The sequence below is a fragment of the Didymella exigua genome, assembly GCF_010094145.1.
Source record: "Didymella exigua CBS 183.55 unplaced genomic scaffold M421scaffold_74, whole genome shotgun sequence".
NCBI classification, from domain to species: Eukaryota; Fungi; Ascomycota; class Dothideomycetes; order Pleosporales; family Didymellaceae; genus Didymella; species Didymella exigua.
In genome coordinates, this window is record NW_022984848.1 from 42,050 (window position 1) to 61,803 (window position 19,754).

Consider the following 19,754-nt stretch of genomic DNA (forward strand, 5'->3'; position numbering starts at 1 on the left):
TTTTAAGCCCTATTTCGCTAGAATCCATGTATTATTGACAAAGTTTTGGGGGGTACCCACGAAGGACGTTGGAGTATACCCATTCCGCCAGCCTAGTGTTATGTTATTATGTTTATACTTTTAGTAGTACTAGGCAAAGTTACTATACATAGATTAGATTAAGAGTAGTCTAGCTAGGGTAGCTCTTAGTAGGTCTAGTTTAGGTAGTCTACTGTGTAGGCAGCTCATCCTTATAGCTGATGTGCGGCTGGCAAGTGAATGTTCTGCATCTACTGTGCGTAGATGTGTTGCGAAGCGGAGTTTGGCTTCTTCCAGCGCAGTGGCAGCAGAGAGTAGTCCAGCGTCTCGGAAGAGAGTAGCAATAGGGGTTGTTCGCCACACTGGGAGGATCCCTCTTGCTGCTATAGCTAGTGTTTTGTCTATAACTGCTATGTGCCACCTAATATAGGTGCTGACTTCTGCTGGTCCTCCAGGTTTGAGTGTACGTGGAGGTTTAGTACGGCCTCTGTACTAGCACTCAGTCCCATACAGAAGAGACGGGTATACGCAGGCGAGGGTAGCCTTGCGAAGGGAGCTAGCTGGTGGTCTGTAGGCTGTGTTTGCTAGGCTGCGGATATAGTAGGCTACCTTAGCCGCCTTTGCATTGTGCGTGGCTACATACTGCTTAAAGGTAAGTTTACAGTTAAACTAGATCCCTAGCTATTAGAGGGCTTGCTAGGTTCTTAACATGTTTAGCAAGATTAGATTAATTGTGTAATGCTTGTCTACCACACAGGGGGGTGCATAGCTGCTCTTCTGTTAAGTAAGGTAGATTATTTCTTGTTTTTCTAGGGCAAAGGTGACCTTGTTAGCTGTGCCCTATGCTCTAATCTGTTGTAGGTCTGCTGCTAGGAGCTTAACATTCTTATCTAGGGAGTGTAAGGCTTAGTATAAGTATATGTCATCTGCGTATCTAAATCTCTTCTTTGTGTCTATAGACAGCAGCTCTGCTAGATCCAGTGTGTACAGGATTAGGGAGAGGGGTGAGCCCTGCGGCGTGCCGCAAGTGACTAGGCGGCTAGGGGTAGTGGCTTAGCCTAGGCGTACTTAGACCCTTTAATTAGTAAGGAGAGAGTTAACAAAGAGGATAGTCCTTTGTAGCTAGCCCTATTAGGCTATCTAGTGCAGAAGGCAGTTCTTAAGGAGAGTATTAAAGGCGCCTTACACATCTAATATTACTATTGTAACGTGCTGGCCTTTAGCCTACGCAGCTTCTGTGTTATAAGTAAATGCTGTAGTAAGATCTACAGCAGAGCGCTTTAGGAGGGCGCCTCTATGTTAGGGGCTAAGGATCTTGTAGGTTATAGCAGTCTACGCTATTCTTCTAGCCACTGTCCTTTTAAGTCCTTTTCTAATGCAGGAGAGGAGTGCTATAGGTCTTTAGGATTAGGGTGACGTCTAGTCTTTCTTTCCTGCCTTAGGTATTATAGCTACCTCTGTGAGCTTCTACTAGCCTAGGAAGTAGTTTAGTTAAAGTTATTGCTGAAAGATCTGTTGTATAAGTTCTCTAACCTGAGCCTAGCAGGCGCAGAGCAGTCGCACTGTAGAGTGGTCAGTTCCTAGCAATGTGCTGGAGACCCCTATTGTATTTCGCTCAGCTTCCTCTAGTGAGATGTGTGTGCTCCAAGGGAGAGACGCTCTTGCTTCCTGCTCTGGTTAGTGGCTGAGGTCGTCTTCTACTGTGTAGCATTTAAGGATTTCCTCTCAGAGTACCTCTGCCTTCTCTAGGGGGTTAGATATTGTTTTGCTATCTATTATAAGAGGGGTGTCCTAGTAGTTTAGTGTAAGCTTATGCTAGGCAATTACCTTAAACAGATCCTTGCTGTCCTTAGTATTATTAATAATATATCTCTAGTATTGCCTTTTAGCCTATTAGACTATTGTCTTAAAGGCTTGTGTTTCCTCTAGTAGGGCGCTGCTATAGTAGTGTTGTCTAGCGTGTTTGTAGGCTTGGTAGGCTGTCTTGCACTACTTAGTCTACCACAGTGCAGCGCGTCCTTGCTTGTAGTCTAGCTTGCCTGCTGTCTGTATAGAGTGCTGGAATGCCTCTATTAGCAGCACAACGCATCTGTCAAGCTGTGCTATGTTATAAGCCCTAAGCAGGTCTAGGATATTCTAGACGCCTATCTTAATAAGCCCTGTAAACTTAGGTAGGCCTGCTTCTGCAACTTAGTAGTGGTGCTAATCTAGGTGCTGCATGTCCCTTGTAGAGGTAGGGACATAGGTTACTATTGTCTTGTAGTCTGATCCGCTGTGCATGCTCGCATCTACTCGGGACTGTGCGAATGGGACATTGGAGAAGGTAAGGTCAATGACCTGGCCAGCTTGGTGTGTTGGCTGTCCTGGGATGCCAATGTAGTCCATAGAGGCAGCAGCAGCCCATCTAGCTAGCTCGGCACCCCCGTTGGCTGCGCTGGCGGTAGGATTAAAGGACTCATGCTTAGCGTTGAAGTCACCCCCTATAAGGCATTGTTGAGGAGGTGCGAGATGCGTAACGTATTAGATTACGCTAGGGGTGTATAGCTGTCTGTAACAGTTAAGGATTAAGACACTATTTACAATAGCCTACAGCAGATCTAGGTGATTAAGGCTTTTTCTAGCCTAGAGTTTTAGGTGGTGCCCTTTGCATATATAGGTTATCACCCTAGGGCAGACTAAGCCTAGTGTGTTAGGGGCATCCTAGGTGCTAATAGGTGTGAGGTGTCTGTAGCCTAGGTAGGTAGAGGTTCTTAAGTTAGCACTGGTGAAGGGTTCTTAGACGCATACTACGTCTATGTCCTTCTGAAAGGCCACTTCTAGTATAGTAATGTGGCAGGGGGAGCTTCTGCCAACGTTGGCCTAGCATACACAGAGTTAGTTTCTCTGCTTGCTTGGCTTTTGTTGCCTATTGTGGGCAGAGGTAGTGTGTTAGTGTCCTAGTATGTAGATAGTAGATCCTTGCTTATGCTAGTGTCCTACCTCTCTAAGGTGGAGGTGTTAGTGTAGATACTTAATTATAGGCGCATACTGTTAGCAGACATGTCCCTTACATTCAGGTTTGCACAGCCTGCAGCAGCCTGTCTTAGTCTCTTTTCCCTGCTAGTAGGTAAGGATGCTTAAGAGACGCTGCTTATTTTAGTTATAGCTACCCTACTCTCTTCCTCTAGTGCTTGCCTTTAGAGAGGAGAGTAGGGAGCTAGGATCTCTTAGGTGGCCTCTAGGGGGGTATCCTTGTGCTGCAACGTCACTTAGTTAAGGGTTTCTTCTATAGTCCTGTAGAGATGCTAGTATGTTGCTCTGCCTATATAGCAGATAGAGTTTAGTTTAGTCTTAGTGGGCTTAATTATGTGTCTATGCGCCTAGTAAGGGGCTGCAGGACAGTTGGAGTGACTAGCTAGGTGAGGGCTATAGCAGTTAGCACACTTGGCTTTATGAGGGCAGCTGTCCCTATAGAGCCCTTGGTGTCTATCTGTGTAGTCCCCACAGTGTCCACAGCGGGCTACTCTAGTGCAGCAGGCGGCGTTGCAGTATTGTTGGCAGCCTAGATTATGTCGCTGTATAGTTGGTTGTTTATGAATTTCTTTAGAGAATTGGCTAGTGCCAAAGAGCTAGAATAAGCAGACTAGCTCCTTGTATAATACAATCTAGGTAGTTAGGCCATTCTAGTTGGCCCTGTGTTGTAAGGTTCTGCAGCTAACTAGCTGCTTGCCTGTTTGTAAGCAGACTTCCTCCTCTACTAGCTAGATAGTAGTAGGTAGTTTAGTGCTATCTAGAGTCTAGAAAGAGCTAGGAACTCCTTATACAGCATAGTTAATCTAGTGTTCTAGGGTCCTAATTACATCCCTACCTAGTGCTTTTACTATAAGCTCCTAGTTTTCTTAGGTTAGGAGTTAATCCCTAATTATTTTACTTACAGGCATAATTACCTAGCCTGTGTTAATTAGCAATGCAGTAGGGATGTCTTAAAGGGTAATTCCTTTAATACTCCTATAGACTGCCTGTCTTACTATAAAGAGGGAGGGTTATTGTAATTATACTGCTAGGTTAGAGATTATAACAAAGATTTAATTGTTTTCCTTTAGCTTAGGGGGCGGGCTAGGCTAGGGCCTAGCAGGGTTCAGGGTAGGCTGGCGGAATGGGTATACTCCAACGTCCTTCGTGGGTACCCCCCCAAAACCTTATCAATAATACATGGATTCTAGCAAACTAGGGCTAAAAAGAAAGAGAAAAACCACCTCTACATTTTTGTAGTAGAAGGTTTTGTTATAACTATTAAACTGCACAAGCTAGAGGCTAGAAAATGTTAAAAAAGGGGGGGTACCTAGCAAGCATACCTATTAATAGGTATACTTTGCTAGGTAGTGTTAATAACTTAGCTAATACTAGGCAGAATTAGCTAATTCTTTTTTTATTAGAAGGCGCAATAGTAGGCGCTTCTATTGAATAATAGAATATGTAAGCGTATCTCTGCTAGTTAAGAAGCTATAAGCCAAAACGTAAAAAAGCATACCCTACCCATCCGCCAGCCTAGTTCAGGGGCCTGCTGTTGCCCCTATTCTTTGGCGCTGTGTTTTGGGGGTCTCTGGCTACGTCCGCCCAAGAGCGGCGACCTGATTCTTGGCTCCTAGGGTTGCTTTGATTGGTGTCGCTGCTCCAGCGGGGGCTGGGGGGGGAGTTGCTTCGGGAGAGGGAGGTTAGAGCCTCAACGACTCTCTGCTGCAGCTCTGCAGCAATCCTAGCTTCTTGGGGGTTAGAGTAGCCTTCTGCGTGTTGGTCTACAGCTGCTGCAAAGGCAGTAGTGATAGTGTTCCATAGCTGGGTGATCTGCTGAGTCTCAGTGATGTGGCGTTGGACGGCATCAGAGACTCGAGGTTTAGGAGCGCCCCCACTGGGGAAATGGCTGCTTAGAGGGGGAGCCTGATGATTCAGGACCCTCTGGAGCTGTTCTGTGGCGCGGTTGTTAAGGTGTTGAGGAGACTCAGGGTCTGGGGACCCTGTGTGCTGGGAGGTAGGAGAGGCAGGGGAAGCAGAAAACTCTGCCATCCTCGCAACGCGCCCCTTTGCGCGTCGCGCGAAGGGCGAGAGGGGGGTTAGAAGTGTCCTCAGAGTCGCTGCAGTAGGCCTAGTTAGTTTGCCACGATTTTTGGGGCCTCTAGAAAGGGGACCCAAAAATCAGAAAGTTGGTGTTGTGTGTGAGGTTAAAGAGGCGCTATACCTGTTACCTTAAAGGACCTAAGTATTAACTCCTAAGTAAACATACTAACCTAGGCCTTCTAGAACAGGTAGAAGAAGTAACCCTTCTTAATTATTATTAGTCCTTAGCTATTGTGAAGGTGTGTTATAAGCTCCTTTAAGTACGCAGTTAAGAGAGGCTTAAATATCACTATATTAAGTGGTTAAAGCGTGTAGGTTGAGTAAGGTGGAATAATAGCTAGGAGTATCTTGTTCTAATTGCAGTAGTTAATAAACTCTATTATTAGGTAAGATCTGTGGCTATCAAGGATAAGTAGGCAGTACTTTCTCCTTACTTTCTCGTTAGTGTAGTAATTAAAGACCTGTTTTAACTAGGCAAGGCCTGTATTATTGTTAGTCCACCCTGTAGGTGTTAAGAAAACAAAGGCAGAGTGCTCTCTTGACTGTATTTCCTCTACCTAGCTTGATTAGATAGTGCTGTTGGCAGACTCATAGAGGATGCCTAGAGGTAGTGCTGATCTATCACCGCACACACAGGCTAGCACTGTTATCTAAGCACGATTGCCATCTTAGAGTGTTGCTTCAACCTCTCCCTTATCCCACATACGCCTGCTGAACACGTGCTTTGTTCTAGTAGTAACTCTAATTAGAAAGCCCTTCTCATCTATATTGTATATGTGGCAACTCTCAATCTTGTATTCTGTAATCTTGCGCTGCAGGAGGCTGAAGTAGAGCTCATACTTGGTGTATGAGTCAGCGTTGTGGCGATTAGAGTCTATAACCGTTGAGTATTGAGAGATGAGATGGATAGAGTTGTTGTTGATGAAGCGAGTAACCCAGCTCTCACTCACTAGCTCCTGGGCAACTGCTGATGCAAAATTGGCAATCATCTCCCTTGTAGGGGGTATATGACGAGCAGTAAGCTTGTCTATATATATTACAAGCTCCTTCTCTTGTTGTGGGGTAAGCTTTTGTTGTGCAATTGCCTTCTCTTCTTGCGATTGCGTCTTGCCCCTCTACATCGGGAAAAGTTTTTCCGTTGTCGAAATCAGGAAATCGTGGCATTGTACTGTGGGCAACAGTAGGACTTATAGGCCTACAACAGTCATTTAATGTGCATTCAATGTCTAGCTAATTTTAAGCCAACAGCTCTAACAGCCCTAACAGCTGCAATAGCCACAACAACTCCTAATCCTGCTACAATAGTAGCTCTGCTTAATAAACTATACTTTTATTATATTAATATACTACTAAGTCTCCTCTTTAAAATAAGCTATTAAATAATATTATAGGCCTAGTAACAGAATAGTTATTAAGCGTAGAAGGTTTTAAGCTTAATGTTCCTTGCTAAGACACTAAGTTAAGATTCTTTGCTAGGGCTCTAGCAGCCTGAATGTTAGAAAATATAAGAATATTATTCAAGAATAGTAGGTAAACCAAGAATTCTACGCCTAGGCCTGCCTGTTCTGCAAGCTCCTGTTGCGCTGCTGCTGTATGTGTGTGTGTGTGTGTGTGTTGGTCAGCAGGTGCTATGCTGTATGCTGTTGCAGCTGCTATGTTGTGTGCGGGCGCAGCTGCAGCTGCTGTGGTGTGCTGTCGCAACTTCAAAACACTAACCTTCAACAAACAAACCTTCAACGCTCTATAACTCGCGTTGTAGTAGGCCTACAACAATAATTTTTCGCTCCTTTTAAAGCTACAATTTCGCTCTATCTGTACGTGAAATTTCGCAATTTTTGAATATTTAATACTAGTGCTAGCACTAAGGGTAGCTATGCAACAACGTTGTAACGTTATTTTAAGTTTATTAAATATAGGCACTTAGTGTTTTAGCTGTTAGCAACGTTGGCGCGAAATTGGGGCTGTTGGGCGCAAATTAGGGCCGTTGGGGCCGTTGAACGGCCGTTGCACGACCATGCCACGACTGTCAGCAACGGCCGGTCTAGGCCGGATTTCGAAAAACTTTTCCCGATGTACTTGCGCGTTAACGTTAACCGCACAACGCCATGCTTTTCTGCTATTTTAGACCACAGAATGTTATCTTCAGATGCAAAAGTACCATACTCTGTAAGCGTTTCTCGTAATCCCATTGCGTTGTGTTGTTGTAGAGCTGAGATAAAGGAGGTGTTTTGGTGGTTCGGCGCATTACGCGAATCCGCGCATTACGCGCACGGACACGGTAAAGACCCGTTGATCGCATGATCCCTGCCAATCACAGCACACAAACAGCTCAGACACAACACACAAGGCCAAGGGTGCGATGCAAGGTCTCCCGAGGCCATTAGCGTCAGCGACATGACAGACGTGGACAAGGATTGTCAGCACTAGCGTTGCGGTTTTCCCGACACGGCCCGAGTCCGCGTGTAGCTCAACATCATGTTTTTGGTGGGGTCGAACAGCGATATCGTGACAAACCACCCTATCAGGCAGCACGTACCGTACAAGATGCCACGGCTGCCAGACAGAGCTTCAGCAGAGGAAGCCCGCGCTACTGCAGGCTTCTCAGAAATGGAATGGAGAAGTTTTATTGTCCGGTTCTATCATCATCGTGTTTCTCCTCACAGAGTCTGACAAGGCTCAGGACATCACAAAAGACATAGCGCGCGAAATGCGGGAAACAACACCGGATATACGATGGCGTCGTGTACCATTCAACGAGAAATGTTCGGTCATGGAACGCGTAAACTCCCTACTGAGTAAAGAGGGCATCCCTGCCGTGGAGATAGACCTTGTCGGGTGGCGCATGAGCAGGGCTATTGGAAATCTGAAGCACTCGGAAGGTTAGTAATTGCGGTCATCCCTGAGTCTCGGGTTCTTATCAACTCTAGGCCGGGCCGCTAAGGTTACCACCCCCTTACCAGCCACCCGCAGTGCAGCCCCGGCTAGTTTTGTCGCTGAGCCCACATCAAGTGCTGCGAGCGAGGACTGTACTAGCCGCCCTTTTGATCCAATTCGCGATCTTTAGACTTAAGTCTTCCAACTTTGATGGCAAGTGGAGGAAGCGCTATTCATAGAAGTTGCAATGCGCTTGGTATGTGAAAGAAACGATGAGTTGCCTACCCTGCTAGCTCCTTAGCTTATTTGTATCCCATGCGTATGCTGGAGGTGTAGGGTGAAATCCCGCATGCCCATGTCCTGCCCCTTGCATGTCTGGTGGGGACACTGCACTGAGCCCGCTGTCTATCATGATAGGTCCGTACGTAATGCTCGGCTCCTTAACATGTTGAAGCACATGCATTCTCAAACCCATCTCGCTATTCCTCCAGACGCCACACTGGAAACAGAAACTTGCTCTGGCCGGAATAGTTGCTGTTGTATATTCGTCGTGACACATCGAAAGATGCTGTTGCAGATCAGCTCTGCTTGTCGCCATGTAATCATAGTCATTCCAATGACAACGCGAGGTCACATCAAGGACATGCTCACTTATGTGAGCGGCTGCGGCGTGTGAAGTTGGGTGCATAAGGTCTACACAGCCGTTCCACTTGCATGTCCAGTTTGCGTCGTGCAGTCGTTCCGCCAGCTCGAGTTCCGCTAGCTTGGTCTTTTGCATGTGCGTGCATCTCAGTAAGTGATACTTGAAAGGAATGCTTATTTTGTTAGCTCTTGCATGAGCAGATGACTGCTGTCCATACTTAAAGAGCGAGGCGAGTGGCACAATGCGGGCAGCTCCCGTCTGGCCCCGGACCAGCGTCAGTAAAGAAAGGCTCCGGCGCCGCCACATCTGCAGCCTTTCAGAAAGCTGAGACGGCATCGAAAATCCGACTAGTCGCTGGGCGCTTCCCGTAAAGACAGGAGATGATATCTCGTCTCGATTCATTATATTTGAGTTGACCGGCGACTGCATTGGGGATAACGTGGGCTCGAGGCTCAGTGCATGAAGGCCCGTTAGCGTCAGTGCTTTGCAAAGCCAGAGAGTAAGCGGCAAGCTCGTTTTGGAGGAGCTCGAACACAATCCGGCCCTGGCATTCGCCAATGATGATGGGCCAAGATCGCCGAGGGAGGGGATTAGAGATACTTGATTCATCTGAGGTGACGCAATGGCTCATGCCTCGGAAATGTCAGCTCATAAACTAGCCGTCCAGGTATAGGCTCATACGCCATGGTGCGGCTCCCGCCAGCTTCGATACCACAGACCGTTCAGTATTTGACTGCCCATGCATGACACTCATCCAACAGTCATGCGCTCCAAGCAGGGTGTCAAGAGCTCCTTTCTGCAATGTCAAGTATTGCTGAGAAGTTAAACTCCATGACTCGAGATGAGGAGGCAAAAAACTTCCTGGCGCTACTAAGTCAGCTCGGGGAGCAAGTTTCCATACATGGGGACATGCAGGTAGAGCTCTGCGGCCTGGGTCAAGAGAAAGCTGTTGTAAAGATTCAGGGGAAGATATGCATGATAGATGTTAGAAGACTGACCAAGATCTCGAGGCAAATTTAATATACTGTGTCCTATTACAAGCCCGGTTTCCCCACAGTCGACAAGAATTGATGTGAAATTGAGCATTTGTATGTTCGTCAGAACACTTCTTAGGATTATCGGGGCACAAATAAGGAATGTATGATATCGTTGGCTACAATCCACTCTTCCGTAAACGACGCATTTTGCATTCGTAAGTGGCTGCAGGTGTGGGCCACATGCAGGTTCGTGATGACAATCAGCAAACCGTGCATAAATCGGGCCTGCGCATGATGCCATGGCGAAACAACATCCTTACCGTGGGCGCCCCAGGTAGCTCCTTGTAATTGGCTCTGATAGTCGAGACTTAGTCAGTCGTGCTCGTATCTAAGAGCCACTTCCGTCTCGAATCCTGCACTTTATGATACACAATAGTTATCTACTATTCCAAGCGAAGGACCTTCATCGGTGTTGTACCATGTTCCCTTTTCTTAATCATTTTGATCCGGCAAGATTCATTCCCTAAGCACTCTCAAGGCGGCGGCCACGAGTACAACGGAGCCGGTCCGACGTTCTCAATCCATTGGAAGCTTGAGGTAAGCACTTCTGCAACCTGCCCAGATGGAGGCCACCCAACTCAGTGTGTCCCACTTGCCCGGGTTCCACGAACGCGCAGCAAGACAACCAGGTGTCGCCAATCTACCGGGTCTTCGAGCTCACCAAACACGGCAATCTGTCCAGAAGCATCTAATCAAGTGACGAGTGCTGGAAAAGAAGTCACTTCGGGGAAAGAAATCGTGATGAGATGCATTCAAGCTGTTGCACACGCTCCTCGACGAGATGACACCGCGATTCGGAGTGTAAATCGCGTTGATACTAACCTAAACTCGCTTAGCTTTAGGGTTCAGGGTTAGGGTTTGTGGCCCGAATCGTTAGGCCCGAATCGCGTAGAACAACAACACCTGCAGATGCCACTTCTTTCAGAGTTCTCCTGAAATCCATTCTCTTCAGAGTGTCGTCGAAGACAAGGTGCACCCACAAATATGTGCAGTGTTCTATCTTAAGCAACTGGTCTTCAAGGCACATCTTGATTTCTTCTGAGAGTTTGTTATCTTTCGAGAATTGTTCTACAAGATGACTTATCACACGATTCACCTCTTGACTGATCTTTTCTGACTCGTCTTCTCCAGGTATATGAATGCGTGGAAAGGCTTCAGACAGACAGCGAAGTCCGGATATGATATGTTCGTATGGGCGGCTCGTAAGCAGAAACTTGACTTTGGCACCGGTGGATCCGCATTTCCGGGCTTGGGCCCTGAGACTTTGCACTAGATCTTCCACTTCAGCGCATTCATCCAGTGCGTCCAAAACGATGGTGATAGAGCCAGCATGTGGATCTTGCACGGCTTCTGTGAAGATGGTCCAGAGCGAGCTGTTCAAACTCACCAGACCATCGCCGTCCTTGTCGAATTGTTTGAGTGCATGCTGAAGAAGATCCGGCTTTTGAGAGAAAAGTTGGTGCAGTAGAGCACAGAGCGCCTCACGTACTGTGTTCTGGACCTGGTCTTTGAAGAAGTAATAGCAAACCGTCGATGACCTTGCTAAATGGTGGTCAATCAGATACTTGGCCAGCACGGATTTTCCACATCCAGGGTCTGCTGACACAAGAAGCGGCCCTGACTCCTTCTCCTTCCATTCTTGGAAATGAGCGTGATCGAGAAACCACATGCATGTGCCTTCCACTCTGCCCGCTATGCGGTCTTTGAGATCCTCGTATGTAGCATCCCCAGTGCTCCTGGTAAGACGAAACAGCTGAAGACACTTTGCTTGTTCCTTGGACAAGCTCCGCTCGTGTGCTTTTTGTTGGTACTCAAGTGACCTCTGGGAGATATCCAGTCCATACTTTGAAATGTTTCTGTGGTCTTCTGCAATTTGATGGACATTCATCATGACTGTAACCTTTAGTCAATTCGGCAAGTCTAGAATGTCTTCAGACTAACCGGACAGGACATCTCTCATCGACTCCTCTGCTGTGCGTAACTTCGCCACATCCGCTGATGGTATCACCGACAGCACCTCCTTCGCGTACGCTGCTGCCGTCCCTGCCGCATACGCCTGCCACCGCTTGTTCTTGTGCAAGTCGGCGTAGTCGCACACCCCGCGCACCACCAGACACGGGAAGCTGTTCATCAGCCCCGCCGCCTCCATCGAAGCACAGCACCCCGCCCAGCTCCGCGCTCAGCTTGTCTCGTACGGCAGCGTTCTTTATCACCTGGTTGCCCGACGCAATCGTGCCGTGGTGCGTCACCACCTCTTGTCTGCGTGGCCCTCTCTCGACTGCATGCTCCGTGCTGCACTTCGCGCACGTTGCTCCTTTTCCTGCATGCTCGTACTCGGCCTCGAAAAGCGTGTCTGACCCAGCAGCTTCGCGAGTGAAGTCCGGCAGGCTGTCAAGCTTCGACAGGTACTCCAGCAGCCTGCTCTTCCCTCGCAGGTTGAGGCAGAGCATCACCGCTGTGAGCTGAGGCCACCGTCTGACAGACCTTTGGCCTCTCGGGCCTTTAACTTCTGGTCTTCAGCTCGGTGGCTCACACAGCCCCCAGCTGCCTGCATGATGTCAGCTGGAAGCGGGCAGGCTGAGCTGTGCCGTCGAATCGACGGTCAGCGCATGCTTCCGCGGACGTGGGCAAGTCGCGTGGGCGCTAGGTACCGAGACCACCGGGTCAATGCACGCGTCGGGTCAATGCACGATTTCCTCACTTTCTCAACACCACAAAATGAAGCTGTACAGCCACGCGCAAAAGCGATGATCGCGAGAAAAGTTGGCGGGATGATGTGTTGATGTATACAAAAGTCCTATGTGAAGGACTAATAATTGCTAGTTGCAGTGCGGCCGCTGCGGGTGGTGACTGTGCGGGAGGGTGGAGGAGCCTCCTCTACAACAACACCACGCCGCGCACGCGCAGAACGGCTCTTTTGTGTACAAACTTGTGCAGGTGCTTTCTGTGATACCTTGCGCTTGCCTGATTAGGATAATTGTATAGATTTAGCAGCGTCGCGCTCTTGCTTTTTGCGCTTGCGATCGGCGGCTTCTTCTGCTCTCCTCTGCCTCGAGGCCTCAAGGCGCGCAGCGTACGCAGCAGAGCGTCTCTCTTTCTCCAACTTGTTGCGTAGCGTTGCAGCAGCTCGCTCCTCGCGTTGATGGTGTTTTGCCACTTCTTCTTCTAGTCTCTTTGTCTCATTGAGCCTGTTGCGATGACGTGCGTCGCGTACTTTGCTGGGGGAGTAGAGGAGGGCTTCGCTGCGTCCCTTCTTCTGTTGGCGTAAGTCAAGAGTCTCCCGCTTCTTCTTTAAGGGGTTTTGTGCAGCAACTGCTGCAGAGAGTCCTTTGTTTTCAGCTGTAAGTATCTCACAAGAAGCAGAGAGGTGGTGGAGAGTACGGCGGAGCTGCCTTGCGTCATCTGAGGTGTTTCTACCCACAACAGCTTTGTACAATTGATTAATTGAGCGCCAATCGTGGGCCTCAATGGGCGGAGGGGTTTCATACTCACTGTCGCTATCATTATCCCATCGGCTGAGTACTACGTTAGGGTTAAGCGGCCATATACCCGTGTTCTCGAAGGCGCTGAGTATGAGCTCTTTGGTGAATGTTTGCTGCCAGGATCGCCAGAAGAGCATAAAGAAGTCGCTCTTAAGCACGCCTGAGATGCCTTGGCTATCGTGAAGGTGCTGGGTGACGGCACTGCTGTAGTTTTGAGCCAACAGAGCGAAGCACACAACGTCGAGCGGCTGCAGCGACTGAGTACTGTGTGGAGGAAAGATCGCTAGCAGAGTCTTGTGCTGATTGCAGAAATTGATAAAGGCCATTGTTATATGAGAGCCGTGGCCATCAATAATAAGCAATCGCCAGCTTCTGCGCGCTTTCTTCTTGGTGTAGCGGTTGAATAACTGCTCCAGCCAGGCAAGCCCCACCTCGTTATTCGTCCAACCTGGAGGAGTTACAGTCACAAATACTGAGTGTTTTCCTGGCTCAATATCCTCCACCCAGGAGCTTTGTATGGTGTTGTCCTTGCCTGTGAAAATGAGACCCGGAGGCAGAGCGCTGCCATCAGCGCAGACGCTCGCCAACAGCGTCACCCACTCTCTATTGCCGTCCTGTAGCGACTGCCTGTTCTTCTGCTTATCGTACAAGCGCTTGCTAAAGATCCTCTTGCTCCTAGCGACGAGACCGATGGCAAAGCCTTTCTTATCTATGTTGTACGTGTTGGCCGCCCTAACGTTGTATTCTTTGATTTTGCTGTGCAGGAGGCTGAAATAGGCCTTTTACTTGTCGCTGTTATCAGCGGCGTGGCGTACTTTGTCCATTGCGGTGGTCCATTTGTAGAGGAGCTTCTTAGTGTGACAGTTAAGGAAGTCAGTAACCTAGGTCTCGCCAACGTGATCTTTGGTGATTTCTGCTGCAAAATTCTTAATTATCTGCCTTGTAGGTGGTAAATGACGCTCAGTAAGCTCCTCTATGTAATCACAGAGGTCAAGCTCTTGTTGTAGTGACAGTTTGCGTTGTTGAAGGTCTGCCTCTACACGTGGAACAGTAACGCGTTGGTCATTGCGTGACAACGTCGACCTTGAGAACCCTGTCTGATCAGCAACTTCTTGGTAGCAAATTTGTCTGTCTAAGCTCGCTGCACGTGCATTTTTAAGTGCGTTAAAAACAGTTAACATTCTGTGGAGTTATGGTGTTGAGGAGAAAAGTGTGTTTTGGTGCTCGCGTGCATTGACCCGGTGGTCTCGGTACATACCGTGCCGGAGCTCGTGCCGCACGGTTCCGCGTTCCGCACGCGATCACCAAAACAACAAAATATCCTTAACACTACAACTTAACAACGCAATAACTTTAGAAGATGCACTTAAAGACACACGCGTAGCTAAAACGCATAGTAAACTTTGCTACTAAAAAATTATAGATGCACATAACGTAGATTATCACCAAGCTGGCCATATCACTGAACTAGCCATTTTCTCTTGGCACAACTAACACAAGTTACTACAACTACAACTACTTGCTATTAAATAGTAACCTAGCATACTGCGTGCTTATATTAGATTTAGAAGATGTTTCTGCACCCTCCTAGCACGTTCGTGCGTTGTGTCTAGTTTTGCTACAGTTCCTACAGCGCTGAATAGTTAACTAAGCTCCTAGTTAACTACCTCTACCCTAAGTCTTCTTAGATGGCTAAGCTGCTACACACGCCTTAGCAGCTACCCGCAATGCTGCTAGGCTATACTTAAGTGTGCCACTATGCTGAATCTACTTTCTCTTACGCAATTTTCTCTTAGTTATTACTGCTAATTGCTCTTTAAGCTCTCACACGCAGGCCTTAATAAGGATATTTTTATATAGTATCTCTTTAGCCCCTTTTATAAGCTTTAAGAACCCCTCTTGCACTATACTTAGTAATTATTAGAAGGAGTTACTTATAAGCTTAGATTAAGACCTAAACTTGTGTGTATTGCTTAGCGTCTTAGATTGCTATAGTATTTTAGGTAGAGGTACTGCTAGTAGGGTATGCAGCTGCACTTTAAGGCAATCTAACACTACCTATATATTAGTAGGAATAAGCCCTAATGCCTTAAAGGCCTTTTAGTAGTTAACCTTTATAAATATATTAAGGAACATGTCCCTAAAGGCTAGTAGAAAGCCTTCCTTATTAATATAGAAGATATATTAGTATGCTAAGTCTTAAACATGTTAGGAGTACTTACGCTTTAATAGTAAGAAATAGACTATGTTAAGTAGCTAGAGGATGTGTAATAAGTAAGGTAGTATATAGAGAGTAAGGATTTAGTTCTCTAGGTAATAGTCCTTAAACTCCTAGTTAAGATAGCTCTTATAGCTGTCTAAGATAAGTAGCCTGTACACTCCTACCTAATATGTCTTTATATGCGTGTTAAAGTGCTTTAACTACTTAAGGCTAAGTATATTATTTATCTAACTATTCTTAGAGACTAAGAGCTTCTAATTATAGGGTATATCTGTCTCCTTATACTAGGCAGAGATGTAGACGCGTCCTTTGTAGATAATAAAAGGTGGGGTTGCATACCTAGCAGCGCAGATGCTCTAGATAACAGTAACCTACTCGCGATCACCTGGCTGAACAAGCTCTGGCTGAGCACGTCTCTCTAAGCCTATTACAACCTTTAAAGACAAAGCAACACCTATCTAGAACCTAGTTTTATTAAAGTTGTGCACGTTATTATTACAAACACTATACTTAACTTAAGTATCCTCTACTAGCTTAAACTACGTGCTAATTATCTTAGGATCTTCCTATAGTATCCTCTGTCTATCCTTAGCTTAATTAAAGGCTATTTTAAGCTTGTCTAAACGCGTTATAAGCCTGCTAGACTATAGTTTGCTAACAGGCTCTTCACCACGCACACTAAGTATCTTATTAGCTATATCTGCTACCTTACATAGCTGGGGCGCAAATCCTCGCGAATTAAGGTTAAGTATATACTAGATAATTGTCTGCTACTCTAGTATAGTAAGTTTCTAGCAATTAGCGCGTATGTCTAGTTAAAACGTGATATTGCAAAGGTAATTAGAGACCTACTAATAAGGTACGTTCAACGCTCTAGCAGCGCTGCAGATACTGCGAAATTAGCTAGCATAGAAGGCCTAGATAGCAAGGATAACTCTGCCTTCTCTAGTAGTATTCTAAAGTTGTTGTTATTAAGGCATGTTGTGTTGGGGTAAAAGGTGGTTGTGCTAAGAGAAAGTGGCTAGTTTGGTGATATGGCTGGCTTGGTGATAATCTACGTTAGTGTTAATTATTTAATATTGTTACAATATTACTAAGGTGTTTGTAGCACTATGCAATAGAAGATTAAATAACAAGAGAACCTCACCCCCTATAAAGAGCTAGAGCTTGTTGATTACATATAGGCTGGCGGATGGGTAGGGTATGCTTTTTTACGTTTTAGCTTATAGCTTCTTAACTAGCAGAGATACGCTTACATAATCTATTATTTAATAGAAGCGCCTAGTATTGCGCCTTCTAATAAAAAAAGAATTAGCTCATTCCACCTAGTATTAACTAAGTTATCAACACTACCTAGCAAAGTATACCTATTAATAGGTATGCTTGCTAGGTACCCCCCCTTTTTTAACCTTTTCTAGCCTCTAGCTTGTGCAGTTTAATAGTTATAACAAAACCCTCTACTATAGAAATGTAGAGGTAGTTTTTCTCTTTCTTTTAAGCCCTATTTTGCTAGAATCCATGTATTACTAACAAAGTTTTGGGGGGTACCCACGAAGGACGTTGGAGTATACCCATTCCGCCAGCCTAATTACATAGATTAACTCTGCAGAGAGCACCTTCCACCTACGCGCGATATGGTTCAACATTTCGCCTCTATTATCTGCGGATTTAAGGTTAGGAAGACCTAGGTTACACGCTTCGTCCAGCGGCATCACGAAGCGCTTACTCCACAGTGGACCTCCGCCATGGCCTCTGAACGTCACGCCGCTAATTCCTATAGTAAGTATAGCTTATACTTTAACATGTTAGAGCTTAAAATAAGTAAGAAGGGTATAGAGCCTAAGCACACATATAATATAGATGAGAAGGGCTTTATAATTAGGAAGATTAGCAATTAGAAATAAGTGTTCAGCAGGACAAGCTACAGCAATAAGCGCTTCTAGCAGGCCTTAGAGGATAGCAACAGAGAGTAGGTAACGCTTATAGCGTGCGTTAGGGCTTCTAGAGTCGCACTTCCTCCAGGCCTGATTATGGCTGGAGACTCCAGCAACGTCCAAGACGCATAGGTGCGAGATATCAAGCAATTGAAGCATCGCTGCTTCGTCACAGTCACCCTAAGTGGCTAGAGCAACAATAACGCTGGCCTTAGATAGCTATAACAAGTCTTTAACAAAGAAACCAAGGCCTTAGCTTGTTGCAAGTAGCAATTGCTTATTATTAACAGTCACAGCAGCTATATAAGCCACTTATTTCTAACATACTGTTATTAATATAAGATACTTGTGGTGATATTTCCTCCCCACAGTACTCACACACTCTAGCTAGCTGACGTTGTCCTCTTCAAGCCACTATTAACAGCGTACTCACAGCAATTAACACGGCAGACTCAGCGCTCTAAAGGCTTGTTGCTAGTGAAGAAAGGCAGCTTCTTCTTATTATTTTGGCCTGCTTGGCTGCAATTGTTTACTAAAGACAACATACTTAAAGCCTTTAAGGCAACAGGCCTTTAGCTACTTAATTATAATAAAGTACTTAAGCGCTTCCCTAAAGGAGCTGCCACTCTGTCTACCCCTCTGCTACCTAAGGCAGGTACAACAGCACGCAAAATAATAAGGAAGTTAGACTCTGTTGTGGGCAATAGGTACTCTAATAAAGCAAGAGCTCTCTGCCACAAGGTACACCACCTTATAATTAAGAATAAGCTGCTTAACAATAACATATAAGGCCTTACAGAGTTACTTTTAATTAAGAAGAAGCAGGATAAGAAAAGTAAAGCACTTACTTTAGTTAAGCTATTATTAGACTACTAGGGTGGCGTGAAGTAGCGGTTGCCTTAATTATTTAAGGAAGCCCGCCACAGAGAGCAGATTATGAAGGAGACCACGCATATAGAGAAGCTTGAAAAGGCTAATATTAAAGAGCTTAAAGCTGCTAATAAGCTATACAACAACAAGATTAAAGAACAGAAGTGCGAGGCGGCTGCTGCAGCGAAGGAAGTGCGTGACTGCAAGTGCGCAGAGGAACGCGTAGCAATCAATGCTTGCAAAGCTCAAAGACTCAAGGATAAACAAGCTTGCAACGCTTAAAAAGCCAGCTTATTGCCTAACAAAGGCAAGCGCAAAGCTTCAAAAGCACCTTAGGCACCTGCAGCCAAAAAGCGTCGTTCTGCGCAGCCTCGAAGTGGTGCTGTTGCTGCAGCAGCTGCTCCGCCTCGCGGCACTCACACAACCCACAGCGGCTGCACTGCAACATTATATAAATAGTGCTTTTAGCAAATAAATTGCATATATTAATTAACTATAATACTAACAAACCTCGTGATAATTACTATTGTGGCTGTTTCTACAGCCTCATTTTGCTATGGTGCGTGAGGTGGGTGCTGCGTGCGGAACGCGAAACCGTGCGGCACGAGCTCCGGCACGGTAGGGTCTAAATAGAAATAGATTAACGTAGATTATCACCGAGCCGGCCATATCACTGAACCGGCCACTTTCTCTTAGCACGACCACCTTTTACCCTAACACAACATGCCTTAATAACAATAACTTTAAAATACTACTAGAGAAGGTAGAGTTATCCTTGCTATCTAGGCCTTCTATGCTAGCTAATTTCGCAGTATCTATAGCACTGCTAGAGCGTTGAACGTACCTTATTAGCAGGTCTCTAATTGCCTTTGTAATATTACATTTTAACTAGATATATATGCTAATTGCTAGAAACTTACTATACTAGAGGAGCAGACAATTATCTAGTATATACTTAACCTTAATTCGCAAGGATTTGCGCCCTAGCTATGTAAGGTGGCAGATATAGCTAATAAGATACTTAGTGTGCGTGGTGAAGAGCCTATTAGCAAACTATAGGCTAGTAGGCTTATAACACGTTTAGACAAGCTTAAAATAGCCTTTAATTAAGCTAAGGATAGACAGAGGATACTATAGGAAGATCCTAAGATAATTAGCACGTAGTTTAAGCTAGTAGAGGATACTTAAGTTAAGTATAGTGTTTGCAACAATAATATATACAACTTTAATAAAACTAGGTTCTAGATAGGTGTTGCTTTATCTTTAAAGGTTGTAACAGGCTTAGAGAGACGTGCTTAGCCAGAGCTTGTTTAGCCAGGTGATCGCGAGTGGGTTACTGTTATCTAGAGCATCTGCGCTGCTAGGTATGCAACCCTACCTTTTATTATCTACAAAGGACGCGTCCACATCTCTGCCTAGTATAAGGAGATAGATATACCCTATAATTAGAAGCTCTTAGTCTCTAAGAATAGTTAGACAAATAACGCGCTTAGCCTTAAGTAGTTAAAGCACTTTAACATGTATATAAAGACATATTAGGTAGGAGTGTATAGGTTGCTTATCTTAGATAGCTATAAGAGC

At 45.8% G+C, this 19,754-nt stretch overlaps 8 protein-coding genes across 8 annotated transcripts; 3 read left to right on the forward strand and 5 right to left on the reverse strand.

Moving 5' to 3' along the window:
* Positions 1–5,564: 5,564 nt before the first annotated feature.
* On the reverse strand, positions 5,565–7,301 carry M421DRAFT_411722 (uncharacterized protein; the record flags this gene model as incomplete). The annotated part of the gene is made up of 2 exons (XM_033590412.1): positions 5,565–6,202; positions 7,175–7,301. 2 exons carry the CDS (start codon positions 7,299–7,301, stop codon positions 5,781–5,783), a joined length of 549 nt encoding a protein of 182 aa, XP_033442641.1. The 3' UTR covers positions 5,565–5,780.
* Positions 7,302–7,578: 277 nt separating this feature from the next.
* On the forward strand, positions 7,579–8,423 carry M421DRAFT_426976 (uncharacterized protein). Its single transcript, XM_033594547.1, has 3 exons — positions 7,579–7,740; positions 7,793–7,991; positions 8,040–8,423. Exons 1-3 carry the CDS (start codon positions 7,588–7,590, stop codon positions 8,174–8,176), a joined length of 489 nt encoding a protein of 162 aa, XP_033442642.1. The 5' UTR covers positions 7,579–7,587; the 3' UTR covers positions 8,177–8,423.
* On the reverse strand, positions 8,276–8,545 carry M421DRAFT_78392 (uncharacterized protein; the record flags this gene model as incomplete). Its single annotated transcript, XM_033597399.1, has 1 exon — positions 8,276–8,545. One exon carries the CDS (start codon positions 8,543–8,545, stop codon positions 8,276–8,278), a length of 270 nt encoding a protein of 89 aa, XP_033442643.1.
* Positions 8,546–10,504: 1,959 nt separating this feature from the next.
* M421DRAFT_411726 (uncharacterized protein) lies at positions 10,505–11,887 on the reverse strand (the record flags this gene model as incomplete). Its single annotated transcript, XM_033590413.1, has 1 exon — positions 10,505–11,887. Exon 1 carries the CDS (start codon positions 11,555–11,557, stop codon positions 10,505–10,507), a length of 1,053 nt encoding a protein of 350 aa, XP_033442644.1. The 5' UTR covers positions 11,558–11,887.
* Positions 11,888–12,634: 747 nt separating this feature from the next.
* Positions 12,635–13,972, reverse strand: M421DRAFT_10604 (DDE-domain-containing protein; the record flags this gene model as incomplete). The annotated part of the gene is made up of 2 exons (XM_033587114.1): positions 12,635–13,880; positions 13,935–13,972. The coding sequence occupies 2 exons, from the start codon at positions 13,970–13,972 to the stop codon at positions 12,635–12,637; spliced, it is 1,284 nt and encodes a 427-aa protein (XP_033442645.1).
* A 57-nt stretch (positions 13,973–14,029) lies between these two features.
* M421DRAFT_411755 (uncharacterized protein) lies at positions 14,030–14,329 on the reverse strand (the record flags this gene model as incomplete). The annotated part of the gene is made up of 1 exon (XM_033590414.1): positions 14,030–14,329. The coding sequence occupies one exon, from the start codon at positions 14,327–14,329 to the stop codon at positions 14,030–14,032; it is 300 nt and encodes a 99-aa protein (XP_033442646.1).
* Positions 14,330–17,114: 2,785 nt separating this feature from the next.
* Positions 17,115–17,267, forward strand: M421DRAFT_78399 (uncharacterized protein; the record flags this gene model as incomplete). The annotated part of the gene is made up of 1 exon (XM_033597401.1): positions 17,115–17,267. One exon carries the CDS (start codon positions 17,115–17,117, stop codon positions 17,265–17,267), a length of 153 nt encoding a protein of 50 aa, XP_033442647.1.
* A 972-nt stretch (positions 17,268–18,239) lies between these two features.
* M421DRAFT_426977 (uncharacterized protein) lies at positions 18,240–18,455 on the forward strand (the record flags this gene model as incomplete). The annotated part of the gene is made up of 1 exon (XM_033594548.1): positions 18,240–18,455. The coding sequence occupies one exon, from the start codon at positions 18,240–18,242 to the stop codon at positions 18,453–18,455; it is 216 nt and encodes a 71-aa protein (XP_033442648.1).
* Between the last annotated feature and the right edge of the window lie 1,299 nt (positions 18,456–19,754).